This window comes from Cyclopterus lumpus, chromosome 24, assembly GCF_009769545.1.
Source record: "Cyclopterus lumpus isolate fCycLum1 chromosome 24, fCycLum1.pri, whole genome shotgun sequence".
In the NCBI taxonomy this organism is placed as follows: domain Eukaryota; kingdom Metazoa; phylum Chordata; class Actinopteri; order Perciformes; family Cyclopteridae; genus Cyclopterus; species Cyclopterus lumpus.
The window spans coordinates 17,536,714-17,550,928 of NC_046989.1; the positions used below are offsets into that span (position 1 = coordinate 17,536,714).

Below are 14,215 nucleotides of genomic sequence, written 5' to 3' on the forward strand. Positions count from 1 at the left end.
ATCAATGTGATTGTCTGATATTAAATCATTTACTAATACAGCTTTAGATGACAGAGATCTAATATTTAGGAGTCCACATTTAATTCTCTTGTTTTGTTGCACTTTTGAAATAGTGATGTTAACCTGTATGAGGTTATTTTGTATGACTCCTCTTCTGGTTACTTTTGATTTAATTAATTTAAGTGGCCGTGGGACAGACACAGTCTCTATAGAATTAAGGTTAAGGGTGGGTAACTGCTCGAATGGAAGTGCAGAGAAGGGTGGAAGACTACAACTCTGCTTCTGCTTCCTGATCTGAACTCTGGGTCATGGATTAAGTCCGCTAATCAACTTTGCCATGTTTGCAGAAATGAGACGCGCTCCATCCCAAGTGGGATGAATGCCGTCTTGACTCATCAGATCAGGCTTTCCCCAGAAAGTCTGCCAGTTATCTATGTAGCCCACATTGTTTGCTGGGCACCACCTGGACAACAAGTGGTTGAATGACGACATGCGGCTATACATGTCATCATTGATCAGATTGGGGAGAGGGCCAGAGAAAACTACGGTGTCCGACATTGTCTTGGCATAAGTACACACCGATTCCACATTAATTTTAGTGACCTCCGACCGCCGCAGTCGGGAGTCATTACCGCCGGCGTGTATTATAATCTTACTGTAACTACACTCATCTTTAGCCAGCAGTTTTAAACAAGATTCAATGTCGCCCGCTCTGGCCCCCGGGATGCACATGACTTTGGTCCCTGGCTTCCCTATCTTCACGTTTCTGACTATGGAGCTACCTATAACCAGAGTGGGTTTCTCAGCGGGTGTGTCGCTGAGTGGGGAAAACTGGTTTGAAACGTGAAGAGGTTGGCGGTGCTCAGTGGGCTTCTGTTTAGACTTAAAACCCCTTCGAACAGTCACCCAGCCATCCGGCTGCTCGGGGGCTGCCGGGGGACAGCTAACAGAGGCTAATGCTAAAGGCTCCGAGCCGGCTATGGGGGGAGGCGGGCTAACTAGCGTAACTGTCTGAGCTTCGATGGAGCGGAGCCGTGCATCTAACCCACTTAGAACTGCCTCCAACCTAGCAAATAAACTACACTTGTTGCATGTACCGTTATCATTAAGGGAGGCAGAGGAATAGCTATACATGAGACACTCTGAGCAAGAGGGAGCGGGAGGGGTAGAAGAAAACAAGTGTATTTTTATATTCCATTATTGTGTTTATTGCCTATATGGCATGGTCTCCTTTGCCTCCTGTATTTTCTGAAATGTTTACTTGTATTGACGTTATGTTTTGCTGTTACCATGTAGAGCACTTTGTAAACCCTGTTTTTAAAGGTGCTATATAAATAAAGTTGTTATTATTATTATTATACCAGTTATAAAACATCTGGGATCTCCAGGCTCTTTTTACATAGACACGTAACATTAGAGGTTTTCTTTTTTTGGGGAGGCCAAACAAAACAAAAAGTACTCTTGATATTTTAGTACATTTCAATATGAAGCAGGCATACTTATTAGCCAAGGTGGGCAAGTAGATGCTTGCAAATGATAATAAAATAAATAATGCATCCATTATACATTAGACAAGTACTACTATGATTGGTCCAAAAATAATCTGGGTGTTATTTGTATTTAATTCGCAATGAAAGATTGGCCCTTTTGTGCCCCGGCAGTTTGGATTCATGCTGTTAAGAGCAGTGGATGGAATGTCAATACAAACCGCTCCGTCCTGTCTCCGTGAATGTTTGTGCTTACTCATGCTCACATAGTAATGCAATGTATCCTGTCAAAATAATGAGCAAATAAATCAAACCCATTGTGTTGGTGGCATCTCTTTAGCCTTCAATGACCCTCAAATATCCACATGTCGGGCATTCATTACCTCCTGAGCAGCAACATACATTAAGAATATGTGTTCAAGTTAAAGTGGCACTTACTTATAGGATTTTGTAGTTTGGCTTTCTTGAAGAAATTGTACTCTCTTGATTCTCGTTGTTCTGAGTTTGTAATGCACTTATGTAAGTCACTTTGGATAAAAGCGTCAGCTAAATGATATGATATGTAATGTTTTACTGTTTGTCTGTTTATAGTACATTGGTAGTGTACTTAAAGTGGCTCTGCAGTGCGACACTGAAGTGGTGAGACAAATTAAGGGCAAATGTAAAGATCTTTTCTTTTTCTTTTTTACTGCCTTGAAAATGCTGATTGCGTTTACATAATATTACATTGCATATGCACATCATGCAGCTGATAGGAAATATAGAATAGTCATATTTTAGTAGAAAACATTTAGGGTATAACTCATGAGAGATAAGCATAAAAAAACAGAAATTAGGACAAAATTATGCTAAAATGGAATGAGAGGAGCAAATATGCACTTCTTGCAGCAAAGCGTTAAAGAAGTAAAAACAAAATGCACAAAGCCAGTAGCTTGAATAAGATGAGGCAAAATTATAAACAGCAAATTCACAATAAAATGCTGAGGCGGACAAGTCTAAAAATATGCATGTCATACTTTTTAAATACGTTTGAATCATAAGGCAACAGATGTGATTTAATCATAATATATAAAATATATATACTTTTCGGGGAGAATAGTTATAAAAGCTTATTATATAAAAAAAAAAGGCATTTCTGGTTCCGTGCAGCAAGCGCTTCATTTAAAGAGCAACGTTTTTGGAAAGCTAGAGATACTTCTTTTGGGAGTTTATTTCCACGAGTCACGTTCATTAAAAGGTGAACGCTGCTCTGGTGGACAAGGACGGGCAGCAGAGCTCCACACGTGCACATCAGAGGTAGAGAGTGTCTCAGGCCTGAGGAGGAGGAGGAGGAGGAGGAGGATCAGGCACGAATGTCGGCAGGACACTTCCTGTCCACCGGTTGGTTCAACACGACCTGCTGGCTTGAGGGAGGCACACGCAAAGCAAGCAAACAGGATTAACACACTTTCAGCCATTTTTGGTCTTCGGGTAAATCGAGGCTTCAGAAAAATGCTCGTCAATTGCAGCCCGACATTCTCCACACACACAAAATAAATACAATATGAAAACATGAAACAAGCAGCTTTCTGTCGAAGGCTGATGACCCGGGCACAGAGTGAATGATTAACTGGACTTTACGGACTAGTGAGCACGTAGTCAAAAGATAAAGATGTTTTATAAAGAGGGGGGAGTACATATGCCCCAGTATATATATATATATATATATATATATATATATATATATATATATACCTGATGGCCTTTTAAGAGGCCACCATGTGATCTGTCGTTCACATGCAATGGTTGTTTTATGACCTGGACCGCGTCAGCTACCGGACTAACGTCCATTTTCCCACACACACACACACACACACACAGACTTTAACCAGAGGCTAAATTCATGTCACACAATGAGAGTGTATGCTGGAAATATTGGACCAACTTACAGAGAGAGAAAAACAAGAACAACTTTAAAAACAAGTGTCACCGCTGGTTTAAAAAGAAATACTGCTTCAGTCAGTTCATGGACATAAACACAAAGGCAATGTCTGTATGTTCCTCGTGTTTCAGTATTACAGTTCCTCACTGAACGCTCGTCCTACTTTAAAGAGTTTTTATGTTACAGGGACAATTTTACATTTTGGGAAATTCATTCACATCCCACTGATCCGTATTTGTGCCCATCCTGTACCCATATACTAAAATAGTTATATTGTACATTTCCAGTACTTTTTCATGTTTTTCTGCTCTTGACTTTTGCAGTACTTTGCCTGTATTCTGTATTTCCTACGTTTGCTGAACACGGATACAAATTTCTGATGGAAAAACGATACAACTTATTGTTTTTAAATTATTTTTCTTTTGTACAGATGATACGAATGAGATCAAGCATATAATGGGCGAGCTCTAGAGGGGCTGGAAGTTGAAATGATGTCACCTTTGGGACAGAGCCCGTCCATCTGTTTACAGTCTTGGTGGCAAGAAGGCGAATACGTTTCCCAAAAATGAAGATGTTACGGTGAAACACTGACCAGGTTTCAGACACACGGTTCGATTACAAGCAGCCACTTTGCGGGAATCAATCACAGTACAATCAGGGCCCGATTAACCCTCTATGGGGCCCCGGGGCCCCTCCTGTGTATTGTGTTTGTATTAGCTAATAATAATAATTAGATGTGGGCTACAACTTTATGTAGGAATATACAACTTGGAAGCTTAATATTAAGTGAATTAATTAAGGCCTTGAATGTAGATTTGAGTCCCGCACACATGGGGACCTCAATGTGACGTAATAATTGCAGGTGTCTCCTCAAGGTCAGTTTATGTGCTTAAGTGGCGCACACAGAGCTACAGAACTAACGTGCTGTCGATTGCCTCGAGCATCCCACTGTAGAATGAGGAGAGACTGCCTGAATCCAGAAGGTGGACAAGATCTCCTCTTGAGGTGATGCGTAAACTCATGAAGCGGCTTCCCTTGAAGAGCCCGAGCAGTGCTCGGGCTCTTCAAGGCTCAGACGATCCCAGAGCTCTCTGGATGTCCCTTTCCTTTTTCTCTTTTTTAAATAGTTTATTATTTAAAATACTATGAACAGATTACCCCCCCCCCCCCAGATGGTATTAACATATTTGGCTTTATGCGAAAATAAAGATTGCGGGTTGAAGGAGAAATCTTTAGCAGACCAGTTTGATTTGCACCGACAAGTTGGGTTCCTGGCTTGAATGATCCAATATGTGTTCTTTGTTATGCCACATTTCTACATCTAAAAACAACGGGTGGTGTTAAAACCGACTGTAAAGAATCCATTCCCTTAAGAAACGCCATCCACAAGTGTTTCACACAGACACTGGCTAAAAGATCTGCATCAGTAGCTTTCTACACTACATTTATAGTCAGCACAGCGTGTCTTCTTTCCCTTGTGATGAAAAAAAAACCTAAACAGCAATCAAATTCCATTTAAAACCTCAAGTTTGACTGTTGTAAGATTAGTACAGTCAAACAATATAATGCATAGTTCTTCCGGGTCACATTCACGTTAAGCTGGACTTCAACTCTCTGATATGTTTCATCACTTTGGCACGCTCTCCTCCCGAAGGCAGTATTTACAATCTTCCTCATACTGTATCTCGGTCCTCAGCAGTCTCAGTCTGACAGTCTCTCTCTCTCCCTCTCAGCTTAGAAGATAGACTCTCCGGTTTTGCTCTGAGCGGCTTCCTGAGCCTTCTCGTGCTCGATCATCTTCTCTGTGACATCCTGCTCCCTGTTCAGGGCCTCCTCTTTCTCCCTCCTCTTGCGCCGGGCCTCCACCCAGGGTATCAGGCACAGCACGGCTCCTCCAAAGATCGGGGGGATGCCCGCCAGGTAGAAGGCCTCGTTGTAGCTACCCAGTCGGTCTCTGAGGAAACCTGTGAGGAGATGGATGGATGAATAGAGAGATATATATATATATTTTGATGGATAGATTACTAATTCTCTCTCTTTTCTCTTTTTATTTCACTTACTGAAATTCATTTTGTTATTTAATTTACAACCTAGCAGTGCCAAAACTGTAGGGTGTCAAATTAAACACTAGGTGGTGCCAACGCCTAGTGTTTAATTTGGTGGCAGATGGAAGATGAGCCTGAGATTCCTTTAGCTCAGGACCAGCTGTTGACTGGATTGGCCACTATGGTTATTTTAAAATGACATGTTTAGTATAATAGTACAACTTGATTTTTCCTTTTTGTGAGACCTTCTGAAAGAAATAGGGGTATATATTGGAAGGTCTACAAAGACATATACACAATGTAGTCATTAAAAGAGGGACACAATGTAGAATGTGTTCATTTGACTAAAGGAAATGACGACTGTTTACTTCCCTCTTTCAGTTGAGTGATTTAGTACTAATGAGTACAATGGAGTTTCTTTTTTATCTCTGCTTTGCCTCCACACAGAGGTCAGAGGTCAGGGCCGCTCAAAAGCTCATGAAAAGTCTCCAGATGCACTGAGCTGCTATCCTATCTTCCAGTTAAACATACTGCGAGTGACGGGAGCCTAAACATGGACTGATCCGGTGTTACCTGCAATGGGAGGTCCCACGGTCATGGGCACGGACATCAGGCCCAGCAGGAAGCCGATGGCCTGGGAAACGTCGTCGGGCCCGACCAGCTCGAAGGCGATGGGGGCCATGATGCAGATGAAGCAGCCGTCGAACAGCCCCATCAGCAGGCACACAGCGATCAGCCCGCCGAAGACGTGGCACAGAGGGATCATCATGGACATGACGCCGATAACGAAGAAGGAGGTCACCTAAGGGGGCAGCAGAGAGGGGTCGTGTTCACATCCTTCATTGTGAGCTTTCTTTATGTCATCTATGGCTGTTTGAGAGGAATCAAGTTTCACTGAAATCACATTTAGTCATCTCTTTTTGCAGGGTGAAAATTAAATTAAATTTCAGTTGCACGTTACATATATATTTTTAATATTAGCATGAATTGTTGACTAAAAGCAGCTACGGTCTTGCCATACCTCACTGCAGTGAGGTATGCAAATAAAGATGCCACCAAATGTCTGCTCCCTTAAAACCTGGAGGCCCGGCACTGACCTGCAGGTAGACTTTGTTGACTCCATTAATGTAGTCCGCCGCCCTGCCGAAGATGAGGCGGCCCACGCCAGACGTGATGCCGATGCACATGAGCAGGACTTCTTTGCTGGCCTCCGGTCCGAAGCGCTCCTCCACGTGCTTCATCTGGGGACAGTTGAGAGGAAACAGATGAACACGGCTGTCTTGTAACCCCGGAGACAGGGGGGAGGAACGTTAAAACAATGCAGAAGAGGAAACAGCAAAACCAACTGCAGTGGTGGAGATAACTTTCCCCTTCATATATTCAAGTGGTCTCATAGAAGTTTACATTTCTATGTAACACACGGTGATGAGTGTGACAGCTGTGACAAGACAACACAGCTGTCACACTCATCACTGTGTGTAGACAAGACAACACAATCTTGGATTAAGTGTTTTGAAAAGAGAAGCAAGCTGTTTAGTTTTTTTGGTCCAACCATGTTTTGTGGTTTTAGTGTCTTTTGTGTGACTATCTGCTATCTAACCAACGTCCTCTGTATTAATAATGCTGTTCTGGACTGATGAGACTTGTGTTGAGCTTTAAATCACTAAAAGTCCCGTCAATTTGATCTATATAGCCCAACATCACAAATCACAGGGGCTCAATAGGAATACTCCACCCATGAAATGTCAATTTGTGTATTACCTTTCATTTTTGGGTTTTTTTTCTCGCATGCCTCCGTACCAAACGAAGAATTAAAAAGTGGAGTAAAGTCTCGGGAAGCAGTGAGCTGGCCCTACAACTTGGTAACTCACGTCAATTCATCGAAACTTTTGTCCGTTTCTTTAGATTTTTTATGTTTTCTTCAAGAGTTCACGGTAACATGAGGTCAGTAACTGATGTACAATAATATCATTTCGGGGTGAAGTTTTCCTTAAGCGCAGGTCTGTAACCTGCAGAAGGTTTGACGTAGAGTTGTCCCACAGGGTGTTTTTGTCAGCATGAAACTGGACACGTCACCCGGCCACCTGATTTGACTGACTTGAACCAACTGTATGCAGAATCATCAAAACCAATGAAAAGCCACTCATTTACCTCCATGTGGATTACAGAGAGATTTACAAGGAGTTTAGAAGGACATCCACAATGGCAGTTGATTAGCAGGAAATCATTTCCCTTCAGTGGCACATAGCTGTGAGGGAACCAGTGTTTCTTGTATTTTAAACAACCATTTTTCCTTCCAATGTTTTCTTAGGGTGTGACCCTTCACTTAGATGGGTAGCAGTGTTTTGCATTCTTTTGGCAGAAAACAAGTTGTATATGCATGCAGAGTTCGGAGTGCTTGGCAGTGTCGAGGCCAGCTTCAGCGATTCTGCTCCGTACTGTATCAGCCGGAGTTTGTTGATGCCGCCATGTCTTATCCAACGTGTCCATATTTCAACATACCTCGTTTTAATCTTCCGTTTTTGTTGCCAGTGTATGTTAGATTCCTCTGCAGCCTGTTAGAAAAGCAGCCCATGTGTTCTTTTTCCAGATTACTTGCTGTACTTGTCCCTCTTCCGACCCCCAAAGCGCCAATCTGTGAGGCCCAGAGTTTGAGTGCCAGTGAGAAAAGAAGGGCCCCCCGTGTAGAGCCCTGCCAGCTACTTCTACCTCCAGACAGGCAGCAGCAGTCCTGCTCAAAGGGCCTGTCTGTCTGCTGCTTCTATAACCCGCCCACCCCCCGGCAGGTCACACATCCATACGCAGAGATTTCTGGATGACCTATTGTCTTTGTCAATACGCCACGACAGAATTCTCTGTGTTCAGGAGCTAGAAGGGATTCCAGCATCCAAAAAGCGTTGCTGCAGGCTAATCAACTGGTGGCTCAGTATATGTGTGTGTGTGTGTGTGTGTGTGTGTGTGTGTGTGTGTGTGTGTGTGTGTGTGTGTGATTCACAGATGACAGACAGTCAAAGCTCAACCCCGGGGGGTGACCTTTAAGAGACATGCCTGATGTGACTGGCATTCTCCCAGCTGCAGATGTTGTCATGTTCTCCAGACACCTCCCTCTTAGCTTATCGTTACCATGCAGCCACCCAGCACTGAGCGGTGTCCAGACATCTCCTCGGTCACCGGAGAAAGTGAACAAATAAAGAATGTGGTTTCTCGATTGGTTCTCACACATGAATTTGAGGCTCTTGATCTTCTGCTTTGTGCAGATGTGAAACGTATCGCTTCGGGTTATGTTCACTAACGACTGATCCATTAGTGAATTCAAAATCCAGAACATGTCTATGATTGAGAGATTGCACTACGTGGCTCAAACACTGTTTGTGCTGAGCAGTTAAAAGCACAAACAGTGCAAGCTCTGATAACAGTACACATGCTGCTCAGATAGCCATTTCTCCACTCTTTACATTGCAAATAGTTGTTTGCTGCTACATGAATGCCTTGCATTTTAAAATATCACACCTTTACAGTCATTATTTAATGCAAAAATGTTTTTTCAGCCTCTCAAATCTGGAGATTTCTTGCTGTTTTATATCACGTTGAAGTGGATATCTTTGGGTCTTTTGACTGGCAAAACAAGATATCTACCGACATTGGGCTAGACACTTTCCACTATTTTCTGAAATTGTATAAACCAAGCGATTAATCGACTAATCTAGGAGATAATCGACAAATGAATCGAATAGGAAAATAACTGTTAATTGCAGCCCTAACGTTTATTATTCTCTGGAGAAGGAGAACGCTGGTTTGTGGTTCGATAGTTAGTCAGTCAGCCCCAGTTGGCCCCACACTGACCCCTTCATGAGAATCATCTGGTCAGTCATATCTCAGAGGCCGGCAGTTCCTCTGCTGACTGTTTGAAAACGCGAGGAGAGACATCCATAATACGCCATCCCTCTGTCATTTCTGTGAAAGCGCCGCTGGGTGTTTCCGGCGCTTCCTGAAAAGATATTCCCTATTGAACTCTGACTCATTCACACTCTGCATCAATAATGTCTGTTATGTATTCGAGGCTTCCTGCGAGGTTGCAGGATGGTGCCGTTTCATGCGTTTACCGATTAGATGCTCCTATAGATTCTGCCCCGTACTACCTGTGTCAACCTGTATCAGGCTCCAGTTTCCGGGGCTTTGGCATTTAGACACAAGCGGATCACTCCTTGGAAACAAATCAGTCTGACACCAGGCTCCAGAAACTGCAGTCAGGAATTACAGTCGTAATAATAATAATAATAAATGTCTATGAACTGGCTTTCCGTGAGCATCAAAGGGCCTACTCCAACTCCCTTAAAGATGCTCGCTCACAGTTCTATTCCAGCTTAATCAATAAAAACCCTGGCAACTCTAAACTCTTTTAAAGTCTTTTTTCCACCATAAGCCATCTCCTGAAGCCACAACCATCCTCTTCAACTGGGGCTACAGAGGAGCAATGCAACAGCTTCATTGACTTTTCCAGATCCACGGTCAACAACATTCGCTCTCTGATGTCCAGCTCTTATCTCAGTTTCTCTCTGACCCCAACACCTTATCTGCGAGTGTGCTGTCTACTCTATATCTTGCTGAGGTTCAAGAGAGCCATGTTGAGGAATACCTAAGAAATTAAATCCAGTACCTGTTCCCACTGCTCTGCTAAAGTCACATATTCCCACTCTCAGTCCTCTCATCACCAAAGTTGTTAACCTTTCCCTTCAGTCTGGCTGTGTCCCACCTGCTAGCCAATTACAGGCCTATCTCCAACCTTGCCTTCCTGTACAAGGTGTTAGAGAAGGTAGTTGCTTCTCAACTTCAGGACCACCTCAAACACAACAACTTTGTACAATGTCAGTCAGGATTTCGTTCAGCCCACAGCACTGAAACAGCGTTACTCAGGGTGACGAAAGACCTGCTGATGACAGCCGATGCAGGATCACTCTCACTCCTCATCTTCCTGGACCTCACTGCTGCATTTGACACAGTGGATCACACTCTCCCCCTTGAGCGCCTCCACACCACCATTGGACTGTCAGACTGCACTCAAGTGGTTTCAAGGTCGGTCCTCTGCCCCATCCTCTTCATTATTTACATACTCCCCCTCGGTCGTGTCATCAGCAAACATCGGATGTCCTTCCACTGTTATGCTGACGACACTCAGCTTTACATCTAAACTGCCCCAAGCCCCACTTCAGCCATGTCATGTCTCACCGCCTGTCTTGGGGAGATGAAGGTGTGTATGAGCAACAACTTTCTCCAGTTAAACAGGAGCAAAACCAAAGCCCTCCTTGTTGGCACTCCACACCAGGTTCAGTCATCCTCCATAACTCATCTCACCGTTGACCGTCAGGTCATACCCTTCTCCTCCACAGTCACTAATCTGGGAATTAGGTTTGACCCTCACCTGACCTTTAATGACCATATCAAATACCTGTGCAAAACCTCCTTTTATCATCTCAAAAACATATCCAAACTCCACCCCATTTTAACCCTGTCAGATGCAGAGAAGCTCGTCCACGCATTCAACTCCTCTAGACTGGACTACTGTAATTCCTTCTTCACTGGGATCACTGGCAAGAACATCCAGAAACTGCAATACATTCAAAACAGCGCTGCCAGGATCCTGAATGTCCGGAAATATGAGCACATAACACCCATTCTCCACTCACTCCACTGGCTCCCTGTCTCACTCCGGATTGACTACAAAGTCCTACTACTCACCCATAAATGCATAAATGGACTTGCACCTCCGTACCTACCTGAACTCATTACTCCCCAAACCTCCACCCGCATCCTCAGATCCACAAACAGCTCACTCCTCCGGGTCCCCAACACCAAGCTCCGCCACATGGGCGACCGGCCTTTTGCTTATGGAACAGTCTCTCTGACCTCGTGAGGGCAACACAGACACTGGACTCTTTAAGACCGGCCTAAAAACCATTTTATGCAAGAATGTTTATGACTGTGTTAAATCACTGCCAGCTATTTTCTTTTTTATTATAGTTTGTTTTAACTATGTACTGGCTCTGTGGCACTCTGAGATTCTTTTGAATGAAAAATGCGTTACAAATAAAATGCATTATTACTATTATCATCAATGGTCATTAAACATACAGCCCCCTTACAACACAGAAAGACAGACACACACACACACACACACACAATATGCTCTTTTTGCAAAGCAGGCAGAGCAAGATGTGACCACGCCTTTCAATCAGCCCACGCATAGAGCAAACATAACCGTATACCTGGAGGACAACGTCTTATCTCCAATCAGCAATACTTGGAAAGGTGTGTGTGTGTACTTTACACTTTCTCATTCTTCCCATATGTAAAGCCTAATTTGGAGAAGAAGAAGAAAAAAAACACACGGAACTGTGGCAGTGTGGGTCTGAAAGGCACAGAGTTGCTGACGCACGCGGACACACCGGGGAAAGAAAAAGAGTGGAGAGGTTCTGAGGGCCTGATGAAAAGCTAAACAATATGCTGCTTTGGGTTTTTTTCTCTCTCCCCTCCTTCCTCTTCCCACGCAGTTTCCTGAAGAGCGGGCATGGGGAGGCTCTGTGTCTAGGGTAGGACGGGTGCTGGGGCCATAAGGGCAGTGGTGGCGCTGGGGCTGCAGCCCCCCCCTCCACCCTCCCTGCGGTGTCCCAGTCTGAGTAGCAGACATGGGAGAAGTGTTGGGAAAACACATACCTGGGACAAGGCTGATCGCCCTCCAATAACAGAACCATCGTGTCCAAATAAACAGTGGCTCCCCCTCAGCCAAAATAAAGGGGGATTCTGGGAAGGGGGAGGGGACACACACCTATTTACAAAACTGCAGATTGAGCCTTTTCTGTAATATTTAGGTACTGTCATCGGGACCACAGCTGTGAATTATCTTATGTGGACACGTGCTGCGGAGGGGGAATCAGGAGGCTGCCGTGACGTGCAGTCACACTGGTGGTGTTTTGATGTCTACAGACCACGAGGCTATCAAGGCAACGTCTTCAAAATGAACATGTTTAAAGCGTTGGGTCAGCACAAGCAACAAAAATTATTTGCCCCGTGTGGGGAGTTGTACTTTATTTGTCCAGATCTTGAGTTATTCTGCTAAACGACGGCATAATTGTCTAAATCAAAGATCAGATGAATAATATTTGTGATATGTTGTTTAGGTCAAAATAGGATGTCAAATGAAAGGTCCACCCTACCATCTGCAGGGCGGGGTATCACTTACATTTGTCCTGTGGGTGACACAGTTTCAATTAATGAAAAAAAAAGTCTATTAGGGCTTAATTAGCATTTTTTATTTTTCACTCTCTTACTCAATAGATGTTATTTTGATTCGCCAATATCGGTGTGAACGGACTGCCAACTAAAGACGGGAAATCCTCAGTCTGACCTCTGCCAAGGACTCTGTTCACAGAGAAGTGACGTTTAAATTCTCTATTTACCGAAACATTAGAGCAGTATGCAGTCCTGAATGGCAGGAAATATGAAATTAACTTTAACTGCTTTTGACGCTATTATGCAACATTCTGATTGGTGGAAAACGCACGCAGGAAGAGACATTGGATGTCCAACATACTGCCCTCTGTAACATAAAAAATAAAGAGATTACAAAGAGATTGGGACAACTAAGCCTTGGTATCACATAATAATAAAACACATACTCAGTGCATGAATGGAAATGCAACTACATTGAAACTTTTCAACACTGTTTTTGAAAGAAAACTAATGAAAAAGTATGGAGAACACAAACTCACCAGGTGAACATAAGGCACAAAGTAGCCATAGAGGGCTGCAGGGATGCCGAAGGCCCAAATGCGATATCCCATGGACTTCCAGATATTGAGGTTGAAGATCTGGCTCAAAGGTGGGCACCGGCGGCCTGTGCGGGTCTGGTTGGACTTGGCCGGCAGCAGGGGCTTGTAGGTGAGGCCTGCCAGCATCAGCACGAACATGAGGATGCAGAGGATGCGCATGGTGTTCTGGAGGCCCACTTTTTCCAGCAGGTGCGACAGTGCGAAGGGCAAGGTGATGGTGAAGGCACTGCTGCCGGCTGTCACAATGCCGTTCACCAGACCCAGGCGCTTCTTGAAGTAGTGGCCCAGGATGACCAAGCTGGGCTGGTAGGCGAAAGAGCAGCCGCAGGCGAACACAATGCCGTAGGTGAAGTACATGGGGCCCAGGGACCTGAGAGGGGAGAAAGCTCAAAGTTACATCACCGGACAGCCTCTTGACTCACTGCTGACCTCATGTCTTTCCAGGAACTTGCACATTCCGAGGCTGTTTACATAGTAATCCAGAAAACGGTTGACTATGCTGCCCATTGAAACTGTTCAGTTGCCAGCAGCAGAGGATCATGGTTGTTTTTTTGGTGAGTGTGTAACCATAGTGTCGATCATAACATTTTGTTAAATACACTGCTTTTGTAATGAAGTTTAAATCATATCTTTCCGGAGTCTGGAGTTCAATTCCCAAGGTGGTTGATAAAGGTGTTCCCCAATAATCAATATTGCTCTATACATAAATAAATTGTATTTTTTAACTCAATTTTATCCTGACGACACCATATCTTATGTCATCGGCTTGGCCTCAGACCTTCTCTTGGTTAGTCTGCTTTTGATACTAACATTTATGCTTTTATCAAATTAATACAGAACAGCATTATAAGCACTGGGAATTTGGTGAGTGAGCACACTGTCCTACAAGACTCATGTTGAACACCTTACACAGATTCCACCTATATTTTTATTTTA

General features: G+C 43.9%; 1 protein-coding gene across 1 annotated transcript in view; it reads right to left on the reverse strand.

Moving 5' to 3' along the window:
• Window positions 1–3,520: 3,520 nt before the first annotated feature.
• slc16a10 (solute carrier family 16 member 10) overlaps window positions 3,521–14,215 on the reverse strand; it is a 30,375-nt gene continuing 19,680 nt past the window's right edge. The window contains exons 3-6 of the mRNA XM_034527068.1: window positions 13,220–13,649; window positions 6,551–6,694; window positions 6,027–6,255; window positions 3,521–5,372 (exon numbers count right to left, since the gene is read on the reverse strand). Coding sequence (XP_034382959.1) covers window positions 5,143–5,372; window positions 6,027–6,255; window positions 6,551–6,694; window positions 13,220–13,649 — 1,033 coding nt within the window. The 3' untranslated portion in view covers window positions 3,521–5,142. The remainder of the gene's footprint in view (window positions 5,373–6,026; window positions 6,256–6,550; window positions 6,695–13,219; window positions 13,650–14,215) is intronic.